The 20,466-nt window shown below is 46.3% G+C and overlaps 1 protein-coding gene across 1 annotated transcript in view; it reads right to left on the reverse strand.

Annotated features, from left to right (window-relative positions):
• Positions 1-332: 332 nt before the first annotated feature.
• The window catches only part of LOC145348277 (noelin-3-like), a 49,074-nt gene continuing 28,940 nt past the window's right edge, over positions 333-20,466 (reverse strand). Inside the window, exons 4-5 of the mRNA XM_080196475.1 lie at positions 20,127-20,233; positions 333-1,505 (exon numbers count right to left, since the gene is read on the reverse strand). Of these exons, the coding sequence (XP_080052601.1) occupies positions 810-1,505; positions 20,127-20,233 (803 nt within the window). The 3' untranslated portion in view covers positions 333-809. The remainder of the gene's footprint in view (positions 1,506-20,126; positions 20,234-20,466) is intronic.

The following is a 20,466-nucleotide window of genomic DNA, read 5'->3' on the forward strand; positions in this document are numbered from 1 at the left end:
GAATTGCTCTCATACATAGTCTCTCACACACTTACTCTTACACACCTGCAGTGATACTTATATCTACACACAACCACTGTGATATGCATAGGTATCCATTTGAAAGAAGTTTTTTTAAAAAATTCCCACGATGTGCTAGATCACATCTCACCCTTTCTGCCTCTCCTGGTGTCTTTGTAACAAGAGTCAATAAGCCCATTATTCCAATCAGGCAACAGCCAAGGTCTTGAACTGAAAAGCCCAACACAGTGATTGGATATTTTATAACTTTTCTTTTTAATTGCCAAAAAATGTTGGTTGCTGATACATTTTATAAAAGAAAAGAATGAAACCAGACAGAACAATGTTATACAGTTAGTTACATGATGCAGTGGCTAGAATTACATTCATCAAATAGTGTGAAGGATTGAAAATTATTGTATCTTGTCAAGTACTAATAGCAATTTGTGTCAGATATCTAGTCTCCACACCACTACTGTTACTGTGATTATAAAGTTATACAAAAGTTAGTTTATATAAAGAAAACACTTTTTTAAAAAATGAAAGAACGAAAAATAACAGATTCATGCAGTTCGGCTTCACAAAGCCTCTGAATTTGATGAATAAGGCAAACGGACAGAATTCAACTCATTTAAGGTATGAATTGGTCACACTGTGTTTACGTACAGATTTGGTCCAGAATCCTGGAGCCGTACAACACCTGTAATACGTTCACTAGACACTCATGTCTGGAGAGAAACGGTGAAAGAATCTTGTAGCTTGAAGGGGAAGTTTGTTACTGAAAAGACGGGTTGTAAGCTTGTCCATAACTATTGCCGTCCTGGAGATTCTGGGTCCTCCGGGGTCTGAATGACATGGAACAAGGTGACATTGAAAAGCACTTGATGGCCATTGTTCCAGGCATACAGCATCCGGTCTCTGGCATTATAATCCAGCATAGAAATGTGGAAATATTGGTTATGGAATGGGATGTCTGTGTACTCATAGCTTGAGGTCTTGGTGGAGTAGGCAAAGTAGACTTTGGCCCCGGTCAGGTGGGAATTGGTTACATACAGTGTGCCACAAATCATGAAGGCCTCACCAGCGCTCCTCTTGGGATAGCCTGTGTTCCAGCTTTTCTGCACCTCCAGTGTCTGCTCATCCAACTGGCTGATGACAATATTTCCCGCATTCTGATTGGTGGCATAGACTGCCCAGATTCCCCCCTCATCAGCCATGAGATCAATGTCAGAGAAACCCCCCCAGGTGTAGGGATAGATATTGTTAAAGCCAGCATACTCCAGGCTGCGCTGAGCCAACACTGAGCCCGTCTCAAAGTTGTACTTGACCAGTGTGTTGCTCTGATACTTGTTAAAGTAGAGGGAGCCATTATACACGAGATGATTGGTTCCTGCCCAAGGGTAGGGCAGGCGGTACAACCTGTAGTCCTCTCCACTCACAAAGGCTGCCACAGATTTGTACTCACGAACAACTTTACTACTTGTATAGCCATCCATGTACCACACCTGTGGAGAAAGATACAGGCTAGGTTAGGCTTTAGAATCCCAACAGTAAGTGTACAGAGTTTCTGAGAGAGTTTAAAAAAAAACATAGTTTTGATTTTCTGTGTAGCTTTCACAACCTCAGAACATCCTAAAGTTCCTTCCAGCCAGCTAACATATGAACATACAAATCAGAAGCAGGGGTTTCCCACTCAGCGCCTCGAGCCTGCTCTTCTGTTCAGTAAAATCATTGGTGATCTGATTGTAACCAGTCTCCCCCTGATAACGTTTCACACTCAGCCCCTTTTTCATCAAATATCTACAGCTCTGCCTTAAAAATATTCACTTTGCTTCCTTTTCAGGAAGAGAGTTTTAAAGATTCAGGACACTCAAAGAAATATAGTTGCTGTTGGAATGTAGAAATCAGAAGACCAATTTGACACAGCAAGATGTAGTCAATGGCAGTGAGATGAAAAATGAGTGCAGTTTGGGACTGAGTGTATTGCTGGGAGTTTGTTGAGTGGCAGAAGGCGCTGTTCCTTTCCTTTTGCTTTCCCTAACTTTTCACCCTGTAGGAGTTAGTCCTTATTCTACGAAAGAGGAATAAACTATCTGCTTGGTAAGTATCTGAGGTCTATTCTATTCTTAAAGTTTTAAATAGTACAGGAACAGATGGTAATTTTAATAAAGTATATTTGGGGAAGTGATGGCCCAGTGATGTTATCACTAGACTATTAATCCAGAAACTCAGCTAATGTTCTGAGGACCCGGGTTCGAATCCTGCCATGGCAGGTGGTGAAATTTGAATTCAATTAAATTATCTGGAATTACGAATCTACTGATGACCATGAAACCATTGTTGATGGTCGGAAAACCCCACCTAGTTCACTAATGTCCTTTAGAAAAGTAAATAGCGATGAGGACCATCAGAGGATATAGCAGGGTATAGACCGGTTGGAGACTTGGGCAGAGAGATGGCAGATGGAGTTACATCCGGACAAATGTGAGGTAATGCTTTTTGGAAGGTCTCATACAGATAGGAAATATACAGTAAATGGCAGAACCCTTAAGAGTATTGATAGACAGAGGGATCTGGGTGTACAGGTACACAGGTCACTGGAAGTGGCAATGCAGGTGGAGACTAACCTATACATCTCAGGACACGAAAGGGCAATTTTAGCATGGCCAATCAACCTAACCCGCACATCTTTGGGGTGTGGGAGGAAACTGGAGCACCCGAAGGAAACCCACGCAGACATGAGTAGAATGTGCAAATTGCACACAGACAGTGACCCGAGCCAGGAATTGAACCCATGTCCCAGGAGCTGTGAAGCAGCAATGCTAAGCACTGTGCTACCGTGCCGCCCACTGTAGTCAAGAAGGCATATAGCATGCGGAGCAGAGTCGATGTGCTGAGTGGCCTAATTCTGCTCCTATGTCTATGTCCTAGTGAACCAGGGGAGGTTCACTAGGCTGATAACGGAGATGAGGGGGTTGGACTATGAAGAGGGACTAAGTCTGTACTCGTTGGAGTTTAGAATGATTAGGGGGGATCTTATAGAGACGTATAAGATAATGAAAGGGATGGATAGGGTAGAGGTAGAGAGATTCTTCCCGCTCAGAAAGGATAGCAGGACTAGAGGGCACAGCCTCAAGATAAGGTGGGGGGGGGGGGGGTACAGTGTAGATCAGAGTTGAGGAGGAACTTCTTCACTCAAAGGGTGGTGAATCTCTGGAATTCTCTGCCTGTTGAAGTGGTGGAGGCTACCTCGCTAAATACATTTAAGACACGGGTAGATAGGTTTTTGACAGACAAGGGAATTAAGGGTTATGGGGAGAAAGCGGGAAAGTGGAACTGATCCACTTCAGATCAGCCATGATCTTACTGAATGGCGGGGCAGGCTCGAAGGACTAGATGGCCTACTCCTGCTCCTATTTCTCATGTTCTTATATTCCCATGTCTTACGTAAAAATATTATGTCCATGGCATGCTTGCCTTCATTGGCCGGGGCATTGAGTTTAAAAATTGACAGTCAGGGCAAGATTAGGGCCAGTTACAGACAGCAGGGGGAAGTTGTGTGTGGAACCGGAGGAGATTGGAGAAGTATTGAACCAATATTTCTCTTCGGTGTTCACGCAGGGGGACATGAATATAGCTGAGGAGGACATTGGGTTGCAGGGGTGTAAAATAGACAGTATTACGGTTGATAAAGGGGATGTGCTGGAAATTCTTGAGGGGCTGAAAATAGATAAGTCCCCTGGTCCGGATGGGATCTACCCTAGGATTCTCTGGGAGGCTAGAGAGGTGATTGCAGAGCCTCTGGCTCAGATCTTCAGGTCGTCATCGGTCTCTGGTGTAGTCCCGGAGGATTGGAGGATAGCGAATGTTGTCCCATTGTTTAAGAAGGGGAACAGAGACTTTGCCGGGAATTATAGACCGGTGAGTCTTACTTCTGTTGTGGGCAAGGTTTTAGAAAAAATTATTAGGGATAGGATTTATAGTTATTTGGAGTGTAATGAATTGATTAGAAATAGTCAGCATGGTTTTGTAGCGGGTAGGTCGTGCCTTACTAACCTTATTGAGTTTTTTGAGAAGGTGACCAAAGAGGTGGATGGGGGCAAGGCAGTTGACGTGGTATACATGGATTTTAGTAAGGCGTTTGATAAGGTTCACCATGGTAGGCTTCTGCAGAAAATGCAGATGTATGGGATTGTGGGTAATCTAGGAAGTTGGATCAGGAATTGGCTATCAGATAGGAGACAGAGGGTGGTGGTGGATGGTAAATATTCATCATGGAGTACAGTTACGAGTGGTGTGCCTCAGGGATCTGTTTTGGGGCCACTGTTGTTTGTAATTTTTATTAATGATCTGGATGAGGGTATAGTTGGGTGGATTAGTAAATTTGCTGATGACACCAAAATTGGAGGTGTGGTAGATTGTGAGGAAGGGTGTCATAGTCTGCAGGGAGACTTAGATAGGTTGCAGAGCTGGGCCGAGAGGTGGCGGATGGAATTTAATGCGGAGAAGTGTGAGGTAATTCACTTTGGTAGGAGCAACAGATGTGTCGAGTATAGGGCTAACGGGAGGACTTTGAATAGTGTGGATGAACAGAGGGATCTAGGTGTGTGTGTACATAGATCCCTGAAAGTTGGGAATCAAGTAGATAAGGTTGTTAAGAAGGCGTACGGTGTCTTGGCGTTTATTGGGAGGGGGATTGAATTTAGGAGTCGCAGTGTAATGTTGCAACTGTACACTACTCTAGTGCGGCCGCACTTGGAGTACTGTGTGCAGTTCTGGTCCCCGCATTACAAGAAGGATGTGGAGGCGTTGGAGAGGGTGCAGAGGAGGTTTACTAGGATGTTGCCTGGTATGGTGGGGAGGTCCTATGAGGAGAGACTGAGGGATTTAGGGTTGTTTTCGTTAGAAAGAAGGCGGCTAAGAGGGGATCTTATTGAAACATATAAGATGATTAGAGGTTTAGATAGGGTGGATAGTGATAGCCTTTTTCCTCGGATGGAGAAAGCTAGCACGAGGGGGCATGGCTTTAAATTAAGGGGGGGTAGCTACAGGACGGATGTCAGGGGTAGGTTCTTTACCCAGCGGGTGGTGAGGGATTGGAATGCCCTGCCTGCTGCGGTTGTAAATGCGTCTAGTTTGGGGGCGTTTAAGAGATCTCTGGATAGGTTTATGGACGAAAAGGGATTGGTATAGGCTAGTGGGTCATTGTTTTTGTAACTGGTCGGCGCAACATCGTGGGCCGAAGGGCCTGTTCTGCGCTGTAATGTTCTATGTTCTATGTTCTATGTACAGTCACGTTGCAGCTTTATAGAACCTTAGTTAGGCCGCACTTGGAATATAGAGTTCAATTCTGGTCACCACACTACCAGAAGGCTGTGGAGGTTTTGGAGAGGGTACAGAAAAGATTTACCAGGATGTTGCCTGGTATGGAGGGCATTAGCTATGGGGAGAGGTTGGAGAAACTTGGTTTGTTCTCACTGGAGCGACGGAGGTTGAGGGGCGACCTGATAGAGGTCTACAAGATTATGAGGGGCATGGACAGAGTGGATAGTCAGAAGCTTTTTCCCAGGGTGGAAGAGTCAATTACTAGGGGGCACAGGTTTAAGGTGTGAGGGGCAAGGTTTAAAGGAGATGTACGAGTCAGAGTTTTTACACAGAGGATGATGGGTGCCTGGAACTGCTGCCGGAGGAGGTAGCGGAAGCAGATACGACTGTGACTTTTAAGAGGTGTCTTGACAAATATATGGGGATGGGGATAGAGGGATATGGTCCCCAGAAGGGGAAGCATTATTAGTTCAGTCAGGCAGCATGGTTGGTGCAGGTTTGGCAGGCCAAAGGTCCTGTTACTGTGCTGTAATTTTCTTTGTTCTTTGTTTTTTGAAATCTGTCGTACTTACCTGGTTTTGCCTACATGTGAGTCTTGAGCCATAGCAATGTGTCGAGTCTCAACTGCACTCTGCACAAGAGCAACCAGGGATGGGTGGCAGCACGGTGATGCAGTGGTTAACACTGCTGCCTCACAGCGCCAGGGACCCGGGTTCAATTCCCAGTTTGGGTCTCCATCAGTGTGGAGTCTGCATGTTCTCCCCGTGTCTGCATGGGTTTCCTCCGGGTGCTCCGGTTTCCTCCCACAGTCTGAAAGACGTGCTGGTTAGGGTGCATTGGCCATGCTAAATTCTCCCTTAGTGCACTCGAACAAGTGCCAGAGTGTGGTGACTAGGGGATTTTCACAGTAACTTCATTGCAGTGTGAATGTAAGCCTACTTGTGATACTAAGGAATAAACTTTAAAATCTTTAAAGCTTTAAATGTTGATCAGGCTATGACTCCCACGTCCCATGAATGAATAAAAAAATTCAAAAAGGAAAGTAAATAATTAAGTAATACAGTGAAGTAGTTAATTAAAGTACATTAAGGACTGGTGATGTGTCATGTGGGAGCTCCAGGATGCCAAACACATCTGTGTTTGCTGCTCCAGGAACTTACGTTCAGCGTCCCTGAGCTGGGGGCTGATCTGAGACAGTGCTGCCTATCATGGTGGGGGAAACTGCGCACAAGGAATCATTCAAGTGAAAGGAGTAAATCAGGTTTTATGTTTCATTCAAGGAACTGGTAAGCTTCACTGGATAGGCCAACATTTATTGCCCATTCCTATTTGTCCTTGAGAAGGTGGTGGTGAGTTGCCTTTTGAACTGCCTGTCCTTGATGTGTGTGTCATTACATCCTGTTTGTGATCAGAACTCTCCACTCACCTGACAAAGGGTCAGAGGCCCGAAAGCTAGAGGCGTTAGCTACCTGTTGGACTTTAACCTGGAGACTTCTTACTGTATAGATGAAACCACAGAGCTGTTAGGGAGGGTGTTCCAGGATTTTGACCCAGTGACAGTGAAGGAACAGCAATATATTGTAGCAGAAGTAGGAAAAAGTATAGTCTGGAACATTAACAGTGAACAGTGTCAAAGTTTATTTATTATTGTCACAAGCAGGTTTACATTAACACTGCAGTGAAGTTACTGTGAAAACCCCTGAGTTGCCACACTCTGACGCCTGTTCAGGTACACTAAGGGAGAATTTAGCATGGTTAATCCACCTAACTTGATTAATAAGGGGATCGGGGAGATGGGGGAAAAGGCAGGAGAATGGGGATGAGGAAAATATCAGCCCTTGAAGAAGGGAAAGGGTTAATGAATTTAATGCATTTTGTACCTAGAATATGTCACAAGCATAACCCTTCCTCATGGCTGATTTCCTCAAGCTTATACTGCTTCCAGCATTAATATAAATTATTTGTTCATGTCTTATATGCTTTAACTCTCATTTTTATAAAGGCAGATAGTTAAGGTTGGAGGTGTTGTGGATATTGTGGAGGGATGTCAGAAGTTGCAGCGAGACATAGATAGGATGCAAGACTGGGCACAGAAGTGGCAGATGGACTTCAACAGAGATAAATGTGTAGTGGTCCATTTTGGCAGGTCCAATGGGATAGAGGAGTATAATATCAAGGGCAGGAATCTTAGCAGTGTAGAGGATCAGAAGGACCTGGGGGTCCGGGTCCACAGGACTCTTAAATCGGCCTCGCAGGTGGAGGATGTGGTTAAGAAGGCGTATGGTGTACTGGCCTTCATCGATCGAGGGATTGAGTTTAGGAGTTGGGAGGTAATGCTGCAACTTTATAAGACCCTTGTCAGACCCCACTTGGAGTACTGTACGCAGTTCTGGTTGCCTCACTACAGGAAGGATGTGGAAGCTATTGAGAGGGTGCAGAGGAGATTTACAAGGATGTTGCCTGGATTGGGAGGCATGCCTTATGAAGATAGGTTGAGGGAGCTGGGACTCTTCTCCCTGGAGAGACGAAGGTTGAGAGGCGACCTGATAGAGGTAAGAAACGTAAGAAATAGGAGCAGGAGTAGGCCATCTAGCCCTTCGAGCCTGCCCCGCCATTCAATAAGATCATGGCTGATCTGAAGTGGATCAGTTCCACTTTCCCGCTTTCTCCCCATAACCCTTAATCCCCTTGTCTACCAAAAACCTATCTACCCGTGTCTTAAATATATTTAGCGAGGTAGCCTCCACCACTTCAACGGGCAGAGAATTCCAGAGATTTACCACCCTTTGAGTGAAGAAGTTCCTCCTCAACTCCATTCTAAACTGCATCCACCGTATCTTGAGGCTGTGTCCTCTAGTCCTGCTGTCCTTTCTGAGCGGGAAGAATCTCTCTACCTCTACCCTATCCATCCCCTTCATTATCTTATACGTCTCTATAAGATCCCCCTTCATCCTTCTAAACTCCAACGAGTACAGACCCAGTCTATTTAGTCTCTCTTCATAGTCCAACCCCCTCATCTCCGGTATCAGCCTAGTGAACCTCCTCTGCACTCCCTCCAAGGCCAAAATATCCTTGCGTAAGTGCGGCGATCAAAACTGCACACAGTACTCCAGCTGCGGCCTCACCAGTACCCTGTACAGTTGCAGCAAGACCTCCCTACTTTTATATTCTATCCCCCTCGCTATAAAGGCCAGCATTCCATTCGCCTTCTTGATCACCTGCTGCACCTGCAGACTGGGTTTTTGCGACTCATGCACAAGGACCCCCAGGTCCCTCTGCACCGTAGCAGCTTTTCGCCCTTTAAATAGTAATCCCTCCTACTATTATTTCTGCCAAAGTGGATAACCTCACACTTGCTAACATTATACTCCATCTGCCAGGTCCTCGGCCACTCGCTCAGACTATCCAGATCCCTCTGCAGACTTTCCACACCCTCCGCACAATTTGCTTTTCCACTCATCTTTGTCTCATCAGCAAATTTCGTCACCCTACACTCAGCTCCCTCCTCCAGATCATCTATATAAATGGTAAATAACTGAGGCCCCAGCACCGATCCCTGCGGCACTCCACTAGTCACAACTGCCAATCAGCATAGCATCCATTGATACCAACTCTCTGCCTCCTATTAGACAACCAATCCTCTATCCATGCTAACACCCTACCCCCAACTCCATGCCCCCTAACCTTCTGAAGCAACCTTTTGTGCAGCACCTTATCAAACGCCTTTTGAAAATCGAGAAACACCGCATCCACCGGTTCCCCTCTGTCTACAGCACTAGTCATATCCTCATAGAAATCCAATAAATTCGTCAAACATGACTTCCCCTTAATAAGAACATAAGAAATAGGAGCAGGAGTAGGCCATCTAGCCCTTCGAGCCTGCCCCGCCTTTCAATAAGATCATGGCTGATCTGTCGTGGCTCAGTTCCAATTTCCCACTTTCTCCCCATAACCCTTAATCCCCTTGCCTACCAAAAACCTATCAACCCGCATCTTAAATATATTTAGCGAGGCAGCCTCCACCACTTCAACGGGCAGAGAATTCCAGAGATTCACCACCCTTTGAGTGAAGAAGTTCCTCCTCAACTCTGATCTAAACTGCGTCCCCCCTTATCTTGAGGCTGTGCCCTCTAGTCCTACTGTCCTTTCTGAGCGGGAAGAACCTCTCAACCTCTACCCTATCCATCCCCTTCATTATCTTATACGTCTCAGTAAGATCCCCCCTCATTCTTCTAAGCTCTAACGAGTACAAGCCTAGTTTATTCAGCCTCTCCTCATAGTTCAACCCCCTCAACTCCGGCATCAGTCTAGTAAACCTCCTCTGCACTCCCTCCAAGGCCAAAATATCCTTGCGTAAGTGCGGCGACCAAAACTGCACACAGTACTCCAGCTGCAGCCTCACCAATGCCCTATACAGCTGCAGCAAGACCTCCCTACTTTTATATTCAATCCCCCTCGCTATGAAGGCCAGCATCCCATTCGCCTTCCTGACCACCTGCTGCACCTGCAAGCTGGGTTTTTGCGACTCGTGCACAAGGACCCCAAGTTCCCTCTGCACCGTTGCCTGCTGCAGTTTTTCGCCACCTTCCTACCTTTATTCCTACCAAAGTGGACAACCTCACATTTGCCAACATTAAATTCCATTTGCCATTTCCTGGCCCATTCGCCCAGCCTATCTAGATCCTTCTGCAGACTTTCCACACCCTCCGCACAATTTGCCGTTCCACCAATCTTGGTGAATCCATGCTGCGTCTACTCTATCAAACCATTCTTTTCTAGGTGCCTTGCTATTTCTTCTTGATGATGGATTCAAGCATTTTTCCAACTACAGACGTTAAACTAACCGGCCTATAATTCCCTGCCTTTTGCCTGCTACCCTTTTTAAACAGCGGCGTAACATTAGCCGTTTTCCCATCTTCCGGCACTTCCCCGGAATCCAGTGAATTTTGGTAAATAATCACTAAGGCATCCACTATCACCTCTGCCATTTCCTTCAGAACCCTGGGATGCATTCCATCCGGTCCTGGGGACTTGTCCACCATCAGTCCTGCTAGTCTATCAAGCACTACCTCTCTAGTGACAGTAATCGCATTCAGGCCCTCAACTCCTACCATCCTTCAATCTTTAATACCCAGCAAACTATTCACATCCTCCTCCGTGAAGACCAAGGCAAAAAACTTATTTAAGGCCTCCACCATTTCCTCATCTCCCACCACTAAGTCCCCCCTCTCATCCTCTAAGGGTCCAACATTCACTCTAGCCAGCCTCCTCTTCTTTATATATTTGTGAAAACTCTTACTGTCCTTTTTTATATTTAGTGCTAGTTTAGCTTCATAGTCTATCCTTCCTTTCTTTATCAACTTCTTGGTCATTCTTTGTTAATTTTTAAACCTTTCCCAATCTTCTAATCACCGACTACTTTTAGCCACTCTGAACGCATCAGCTTTTAATTTAATAGTCTCCTAGCTAGATGGGTGGAGAACTGGCTTGGCCATAGAAGTGATGATGTGGGTATGCCGGCGTTGGACTGGCGTAAACACAGTAAAAAGTCTGACAACACCAGGTTTTAGTCCAACCTATTTATTTGATAATATACTCACAAGCTTTCGGGGTGAGCCCCTTTGTCAGGTGAATGGAGAGTTCTGGCCTCAGACAGAGCATATAAAGCACAGACAGTTTAGAGATTACTGATTAGAATGCGAATCCTTACACCTAACCTGCTGTTCAAGACCTGAAGTGGCTGACAATGTGAGTGGAAGGAGCACTGATCACAGGTTAAAGAGATGTGTATTGTCTCCAGACAGTAAGTGAGGTTTTGCAAACCCAGGCAAATCACGGGGGTTACAGATAGTGCGACATGAACCCAAGATCCCTGTTGAGACCGTCCTCATGTGTGCGGAACTTGGCTATCAGTCTCTGCTCAGCGACTCTGCGCTGTCGTGTGTTGTGAAGGCCGCCTTGGAGAATGCTTACCCGAAGGTCAGAGGCTGAATGCCCGTGACCACTGAAGTGTTCGCCAACAGGAAGGGAACAGTCTTGCCTGGTGATTGTCGAGCGATGTTCATTCATCCATTGTTGTAGTGTCTGCATGGTCTCCCCAATGTACCATGCTTCAGGACATCCTTTCCTGTATCAGGGAGACAATGTTGGCCGAGTTGCAAGAGTATTTACCGTGTACCTGGTGGATGGTATTCTCACGTGTGATGATGGTATCCATGTCGATGATCCGGAATGTCTTGCAGAGGTTGCTGTGGCAGGGTCGTGTGGTATTGTGGTCACTGTTCTCCTGAAGACTGGGTAGTTTGCTGCGAACAATGGTCTGTTTGAGGTTGTGTGGTTGTCTGAAGGCAAGAAGTGGGGGTGTGGGGACGGCCCTGGCGAGATGTTCGTCTTTATCAATGATATGTTGAAGACTCCGGAGAAGATGTCGGAGAGGATTCGCATTCTAATCAGTAATCTCTAAACTGTCTGTGCTTTATATGCTCTGTCTGAGGCCAGAACTCTCCATTCACCTGACGAAGGGACTAACCCCGAAAGCTTGTGAGTATATTATCAAATAAATCGGTTGGACTAAAACCTGGTGTTGTCAGACTTTTTACTGTGTTTTGGCCACAGGAGACAGAGGGTAGCAGTGGAAGGGTCTTTTTCTAACTGGACATCTGTGACTAGTGGTGTTCCGCAGGGCTCTGTACTGGGACCTCTGCTGTTTGTGATATATATTAATGATTTGGAAGAAGGTATAACTGGTGTGATCAGTAAGTTTGCACATGACACGAAGACGGCTGGACTTGCGGATAGCGATGAACATTAGGCTAGGTTTAGGTTAGAGGGTCATTGTTTTTTAACTGGTCGGCGCAACATTGTGGGCCAAAGGGCCTGTTCTGCGCTGTAATGTTCTACGTTCTAACATTGTCGGAGAATACAGCAGGGTATAGATAGGCTGGAAAATTGGGCAGAGAAATGGCAGATGGAATTTAATCCAGATAAATGTGAAGTGATGCATTTCGGTAGGACTAATGTAGGGCTGAGTTATACAATAAATGGCAGAACCATCAGGAATACAGATGCACAGAGGGACCTGGGTGTGCAAGTCTACAGATCCTTAAAGGTGGCAACACAGGTGGAGAAGGTGGTAAAGAAGGCATATGGGATGCTTGCCTTTATAGGATGGGGTATAGAGTATAAAAGCTGGTGTATGATGTTACAGCTGTATAGAACATCGGTTAGGCCACATTTGGAATACTGTGTCCAGTTCTGGTCGCCACACTACCAGAAGGATGTGGAGGCTTTGGAGAGAGTACAGAGAAGGTTTACCAGGATGTTGCCTGGTATGGAGGGTATTAGCTATGAGGAGAGATTGGGTAAACTGGGGTTGTTCTCCCTGGAAAGACGGAGAATGAGGGGAGACCTCATAGAGGTGTATAAAATTATAAAGGGTATAGATAAAGTGAACAGTGGGAAGCTTTTTCCCGGGTGGGAGGTGACGATCACGAGGGGTCACAGGTTCAAGGTGAGGGGGGGGAGAGGTTTAACTCAGATATCAGAGGGACGTATTTTACCCAGAGGGTGGTGGGGGCCTGGAATGCGCTGCCAAGTAGGGTGGTGGAGGCGGACACGCTGGGATTGTTTAAGACTTATCTGGATAGTCACATGAGCAGAGTGGGAATGGAGGGATACAAACAAATGGTCTAGTTGGACCAATGAGCGGTGCAGGCTGGGAGGGCCGAAGGGCCTGTTTCCTGTGCTGTTCTGTTCATTGCAGATGTCGCCAAAGAACAAAACAAACTTACTAACCTTGCCCCCTATATTCTCATCCAAATATTAATATAAATGACAAATAACAGTGGGCCCAGCACTGATCCCTGAGGCACACCGCTGGTCACAGGCCTCCAGTTTGAAAAACAACTCTCTACAACCACCCTCTGGCTTCTGTCAAGAAGTGGTGATGTGGAGATGCCGGCGTTGGACTGGGGTAAACACAGTAAGAAGTCTGACAACACCAGGTTTAAGTCCAACCGATTTATTTGATAGTAAACTCACAAGGTTTTGAGGTTTCCCTCTGTCGGGTGAATGGAGAGCTCTGGCCTCAGACAGAGCATATAACAGCACAGACAGTTTACAGATTACTGATTAGGATGTGAGTCTTTCCAACTAACCTGCTATTCAAGTTTTAAGAGTCGATTGACAGTTCCGATGCACCACAGTGAAAGACTGCACCGACCTCCTCAGACACGGGACACAGTGGACAGAGTACCCTTCGTCGTCCAGTATTTCCCCAGAGCGGAGAAGCTACAACATCTTCTCCGGAGTCTTCAACATATTGATGAAGACGAACATCTCGCCAGGGCCATCACCACACCCCTACTTCTTGCTTTCAGACAACCACGCAACCTCAAACAGACCATTGTTCGCAGCAAACTACCCAGCCTTCAGGAGAACAGTGACCACAATACCACACAACCCTGCCACAGCAACCTCTACAAGACATGCCGGATCATCGACATAGATACCATCATCTCACATGAGAATACCATCCACCAGGTACACGGTACATACTCTTGCAACTTGGCCAACATTGTCTACCTGATACGTTGCAAGAAAGGATGTCCCGAAGCATGGTACATTGGGGAGACCATGCAGACGCTACGACAATGGATGAATGAATATCGCTCGACAATCACCAGGCAAGACTGTTTCCTTCCTGTTGGCGAACACTTCAGTGGTCACGGGCATTCAGCCTCTGACCTTCGGGTAAGCATTCTCCAAGGCAGCCTTCATGACACACGACAGCGCAGAGTCGCTGAGCAGAGACTGATAGCCAAGTTCTGCACACATGAGGACGGTCTCAACAGGGATCTTGGGTTCATGTCGCACTATCTGTAACCCCCGTGACTTGCCTGGGTTTGCAAAACCTCACTTACTGTACTGTCTGGAGACAATACACATCTCTTTAACCTGTGATCAGTGCTCCTTCCACTCACATTGTCGGCCACTTTAGGACTTGAACAGCAGGTTAGGTGTAAAGATTCGCATTCTAATCAGTAATCTGTAAACTGTCTGTGCTTTATATGCTCTGTCTGAGGCCAGAACTCTCCATTCACCTGACGAAGAGGGAAACCTCGAAACCTTGTGAATTTACTATCAAATAAATCGGTTGGACTTAAACCTGGTGTTGTCAGACTTCTTGCTGTGTTTACCCCAGTCCAACACCGGCACATCCACATCTTGATGACAGAAGCCAGAGTGTGGTTGTAGAGGGTTATCTTTTAAACTGGAGGCCTGTAACCAGCGGTGTGCCTCAGGGATCAGTGCTGGGCCCACTGTTATTTGTCATTTATATTAATGATTTGGATGAGAATATAGGAGGAATGAATGAGTCGTAGGTTTGCAGATGACACCAGGATTAGTGGCACAGTGGACAGTGAAGGAGGTTATCAAGGATTGCAGTGGTATCTTGATCAATTGGGCCAGTGAGCTGACGAAAGGTAGATGGAGTTTAATTTAAATAAATGCAAGGTAATGCATTTTGGTAGATTGAACCAGGGCAGGACTTACTCAGTTAATGATATGGTGTTGGGGAGGGTTACAGAACAAAGAGACCTCGGGGTACATGTTCATAGCTCCTTGAAAGTGGAGTCATAGGTGGACAGAGTGGAACATAGAACATTACAGCGCAGTACAGGCCCTTCGGCCCTCGATGTTGCGCTGACTGTGAAACCAATCTAATGACCCTCTAACCTACACTATTCCAATATCATCCATATGTTTATTTAATGACCATTTAAATGCCCTTAAAGTTGGCGAGTCCACAACTGCTGCAGGCAGGGCATTCCACAACCTTACTACCCTCTGAGTAAAGAACCTACCTCTGACATCCGTCCTATAATTACCATCCCTTAATTTAAAGCTACGTCCCCTCGTGTTAGCCATCATCGTCCGAGAAAAAAGGCTCTCACTGTCCACCCTATCCAATCCTTTGATCATCTTGTATGCCTCTATTGTCACCTCTTAACCTTCTTCTCTCTAACAAAAACAGCCTCGAGTCCCTCAGCCTTTCCTCAGAAGACCTTCCTACCATACCAGGCAACATCCTGGTAAACCTCCTCTGCACCCTTTCCAATGCCTCCACATCTTTCTTATAATGCAGCGACCAGAACTGTACGCAATACTCCAAGTGCGGCCGCACCAGAGTTTTGTACAGTTGTAACATGACCTCACGGTTCCGAAATTCAATCCCTCCACCAATAAAAGCTAACACACCGTACACCTTCTTAACAACCCTATCAGCCTGGGTGCCAACTTTCAGGGATCTATACACATGGACACTGAGATCTCTCTGCTCATCCACACTACCAAGTATCTTACCATTAGCCCAGTACTCTGTAATCCTGTTACTCCTTCCAAAGTGAATCACCTCACACTTTCCCATATTAAACTCCATTTTCCACCTCTCAGCCCAGCTCTGCAGCTTATCTATGTCCCTTTGTAACCTGCAACATCCATCCTCACTGTCCATAACTCCACTGACTTTAGTGTCATCAGCAAATTTACTAATCCATCCTTCTACGCCCTCATCTAGGTCATTTATAAAAATGACAAACAGCAGTGGCCCCAAAACAGATCCTTGAGGTACACCACTTGTAACTGAACTCCAGGTTGAATATTTCCCATCAAACACCACCCTCTGTCTTCTATCAGCTAGCCAATTCCTGATCCAAACTGCTAAATCACCCTCAATCCCATGCATCCATATCTTCTGCAACAGCTTACCGTGGGGAACCTTATCAAACACTTTACTGAAATCCATATACACCACGTCAACCGCTTTACCCTCATCCACCTCTTTGGTCACCTTCTCAAAGAACTCAGTAAGGTTTGTGAGGCACGACCTACCCTTCACAAAACCGTGTTGACTATTTCTAATCAAATTATTCCTTTCTAGATGATTATAAATCCTATCTCTTATAATCCTTTCCAAAACTTTGTCCACAACAGAAGTAAGGCTCACTGGTCTATAATTACCAGGGTTGTCTCTACTCCCCTTCTTGAAAAAGGGGACAACATTTGCTATCCTCCAGTCTTCTGGCATCATTCCTGTAAAAAGTCTGACAACACCAGGTTTTAGTCCAACCGATTTATTTGATAATAGATTCACAAGCTTTCGGGGTTAGTCCCTTTGTCAGGTGAATGGAGAGTTCTGGCCTCAGACAGAGCATATAAAGCACAGACAGGTTAGAGATTACTGATTAGAATGCGAATCCTTACACATTACCTGCTGTTCAAGACCTGAAGTGGCCGACAATGTGAGTGGAAGGAGCACTGATCACAGGTTAAAGAGATGTGTATTGTCTCCAGACAGTACAGTAAGTGAGGTTTTGCAAACCCAGGCAAGTCACGGGGGTTACAGATAGTGCGACATGAACCCAAGATCCCTGTTGAGACCGTCCTCATGTGTGCGGAACTTGGCATTCTAATCAGTAATCTCTAAACTGTCTGTGCTTTATATGCTCTGTCTGAGGCCAGAACTCTCCATTCACCTGACAAAGGGACTAACCCCGAAAGCTTGTGAATCTATTATCAAGTAAATCGGTTGGACTAAAACCTGGTGTTGTCAGACTTTTTACTGTGTTTACGCCAGTCCAACGCTGGCATACCCACATCATCATTCCTGTAGACAGTGACGATCTAAAGATCAAAGCCAAAGGCTCTGCAATCTCCTCCCTAGCCTCCCAGAGAATCCTAGGCTAAATCCCATCTGGCCCAGGGGACTTATCTATTTTCATACTTTCCAGAATTGCTAACACCGCTTCCTAATGAACCTCAATCCCATCTAGTCTGATAGCGAGTAGTGAAGAAGGCATTCGGCATGCTTGGTTTCATAGGTCAGAACATTGAATACAGGAGTTGGGATGTCTTGTTGAAGTTGTACAAGACATTGACCACACTTAGAATACTGTGTACAGTTCTGGTCACCCTATTATAGAAAGGATATTATCAAACTAGAAAGAGTGCAGAAAAAAGTTACTAGGATGCTACCAGGACTTGATGGATTGAGTTATAAGGAGAGGATGGATAGACTGGGGCTTTTTTCTCTGGAGTGTAGGAGGCTGTGGGGTGACCTTATAGAGGTCTATAAAATAATGAGGGGCACAGATCAGCTAGATAGTCAATATCTTTTCCCAAAGGTAGAGGAATCTAAAACTAGAGGGCAGAGGTTTAAGGTGAGAGGGGAGAGATACAAAAGGGTCCAGAGGGATAATTTTTTCACACAGAGGGTGGTGAGTGTCTGGAACAAGCTGCCAGAGGGAGTAGTAGAGCTGAGTACAATTTTGTCTTTTAAAAAGTGTTTCGTACATGGGTACGACGGGTATAGATGGATATGGGCCAAATGTGGGCAATTGGGACTAGCTTTGTGATTAAAAACAATGGGGCGGTACGAGCAAGTTGGGCTGAATGGCCTGTTTCCATGCTGTAAATCTCAATGACTCTCACCTTAAACCTATGCCCTCTAGTTTTAATCTCCCCTGCCTTTGGCAAAAGATATCGACTATCTATCTGGAAGAAGGGGAACATGCCAGGAGATCTCCAAGAAGTTGTAATTGTGACCAGAAAGGTGACAATTCCGATCGCCGGAACTACAGGGAATTTCCCTGCTGTCAGCCAAAGGGAAGAGTGCTCCTCAATCATCTTCCCAAAGTCACAGTGTGATCCCAGTCAGTGAGGGCACAACATCTAAATCCAGGGAACAGCAGCAACCCTTATCCACGGCTTCCTTTGACTCATCCAAAGCTTCCATGCTCTCAACTATGAGGGATTCTGGAGCCTCCTCCATTTTGGCTACTCCCAAATGTTTGTCACCACCCCCTCCACCTGGTCCCCAATACAAACCCTGATCTTCATCAAGGGATCCGGCACAGAGTCAATTCATGTTTGCACAGGGCTCAAGTGAGGCTCTGTCATCGCATCAACACTCTTCCCGATCTCCCTTCCTGCAAAGATCCATCTCACCGTCAACAAACTCCCCACTGGAGTGGAGCTAAACAGCAGAACAAACAGGCATCTGTCCCACCTCCACCATCTCCTGGCCAGATCCCAGCTTGTCCCATCCTCTGTCATTGAGCTATACTCTGCTGACGATGGTTATATCTGCGCACATTGAAGGCCAAGCTCCAAGATATTGCCTAAACCTTTACCAAAGCATGTGAAAACATGGGCCTTACACTAAGCATAAGACAAAACTCCTGTGTCAACCTACCCCCGCCAAACAGCACTTCTCAACAACCCCCCGCTCTGGTAATTCAAACAAGGTCTTGGACAATGTGGCCCACTTTCCAAACCTCAGGAATCTGCTGCCAACAAGGGCAGACGTTAAAGATAAGGTTCAACACCAGCTTTGGCGCAGCCTTCAGTTGCCTGAAGAAGAGTGTTTGAAGGTCAGGACCCCAAGCTCATGGTGTGCAGAGCAGCGTTGATAGCCACCCTCCTGTACGGCCCAGAGATGTGGACAATGTACAACAGGAACCTCAGAATCCTGGAGAATTTCCAGCAGTGCTGCCTCTGCGAGACACTGCAGCTCCATTGATAGGAAAGGCACACCAATGTCAGTGTTCCCACTCAGGCTGACATCCCCAGCATTGGAACATCGAGCACACTTACTGAGCAGACCACACTGTCCACATATCTGACACAAGACCCTGAAACCACTGCTTTACTTACAGTTTCCACACAGCAAGTGAGCCCCAGGAGGACAGAGGAAAAGCTTCAAGGAACTCCCTCACAGCCTCCTTGAGAAAGCACTGCATTCACACAGATATCTGGGAATCACTGGCCCAAACTGGTCCAAAGTATCCGGGAAGGTGCTGAAGGCCTCGAGTTTCATCACCAAGAGCAAGCTGAATCCAAGCATCAACAGCAGAAGGAGGGCATAGCCTCCCGGGCACCGCCTCCCGGGCACCTCCCGTCCACCCATAAGAACATAAGAAATAGGAGCAGGAGTCGGCCATCTAGCCCTTCGAGCCTGCCCCGCCATTCAATAAGATCATGGCTGATCTGATAGTGGATCAGTTCCACTTTCCCGCTTTCTCCCCATAACCCTTAATTCCCCTGCCTACCAAAAACCTATCTACCCGTGACTTAAATGTATTTAGCGAGGCAGCCTCCACCACTTCAACAGGCAACAGGTACCTCCCCATCACCTGGGCACCTCCCCTCTGCCCAGGCACCTCTTCCCCCACCCATCCAACCTGGGCACCCCTCTCCACTGCCCCCCCCCGCCCCCCACTCATGACCCCCCCTCAGAACTCACCACCCCCACCCCCACCCACCCGAGCACCCCACCCATTTGAGAACCTCTGCCCCAGACACTCCCCCCCCAACCAGTCATCCCAGCACCTGGGCACTCTGTCATCCACTCACTCGCCCACCCACCTGGGCACCCCACCCTCCCCCCACCGGCTCCTCCAGCCACCCTCTGCCCCGCCTGTGACACAGACTGAAAGTCACAGACTGGACTCCCTCAGAAGAGATACCAAAATGCACCATCTCAGATTTATCCAGATCATATTTCAAATTACACTCAGATTCTGCTGGTTTATTAATGAATTTCTGGTATTTTGTGACAGCTTTCCTGATTAATTATATCCTTCATTTGGTGTCATTCACAAATTTTGAAATTGTCTTTGATGAAAATAGTGAAAAACACCAGTCCTTCTGGAACAAGTTTTCCACTAATCGACAATCCAAATAATTAACTTTAACTCCTCCTCTGCTTCCTGCTTTGAAGTCAGTTCACTCCCACAAACCTTGTTGTCCTTGTCTGTTGCGAGGGGATCCATCATCCACGCTCCAAATCTGGTTCCGGAAGTTTTCACTGTGATGGGGAGGCTGATTTTCATTAACTTGCCACAGGCTGCAATAATAAAGGAGCCGTATTTCACTGGGGTTTATCACACAGCGTATCCGACTTTTCAAATCGTGTAAATTCAAAACTAAAAATTCAATCAGTGTGTAGTCAATCTTTAGGCTGAAGCTGTTAGTTTTGATTCGTTTAAATGTGAGAGATTTCTCCCAAAATATAAACCATTTTATGCTCCAGTCTGAGTAAATGGAGTCTACAAGATTATGAGAGGCATGGACAGAGTG

Source organism: Carcharhinus amblyrhynchos, chromosome 9 (assembly GCF_965287045.1).
Source record: "Carcharhinus amblyrhynchos chromosome 9, sCarAmb.v2.hapA, whole genome shotgun sequence".
Taxonomy (NCBI): domain Eukaryota; kingdom Metazoa; phylum Chordata; class Chondrichthyes; order Carcharhiniformes; family Carcharhinidae; genus Carcharhinus; species Carcharhinus amblyrhynchos.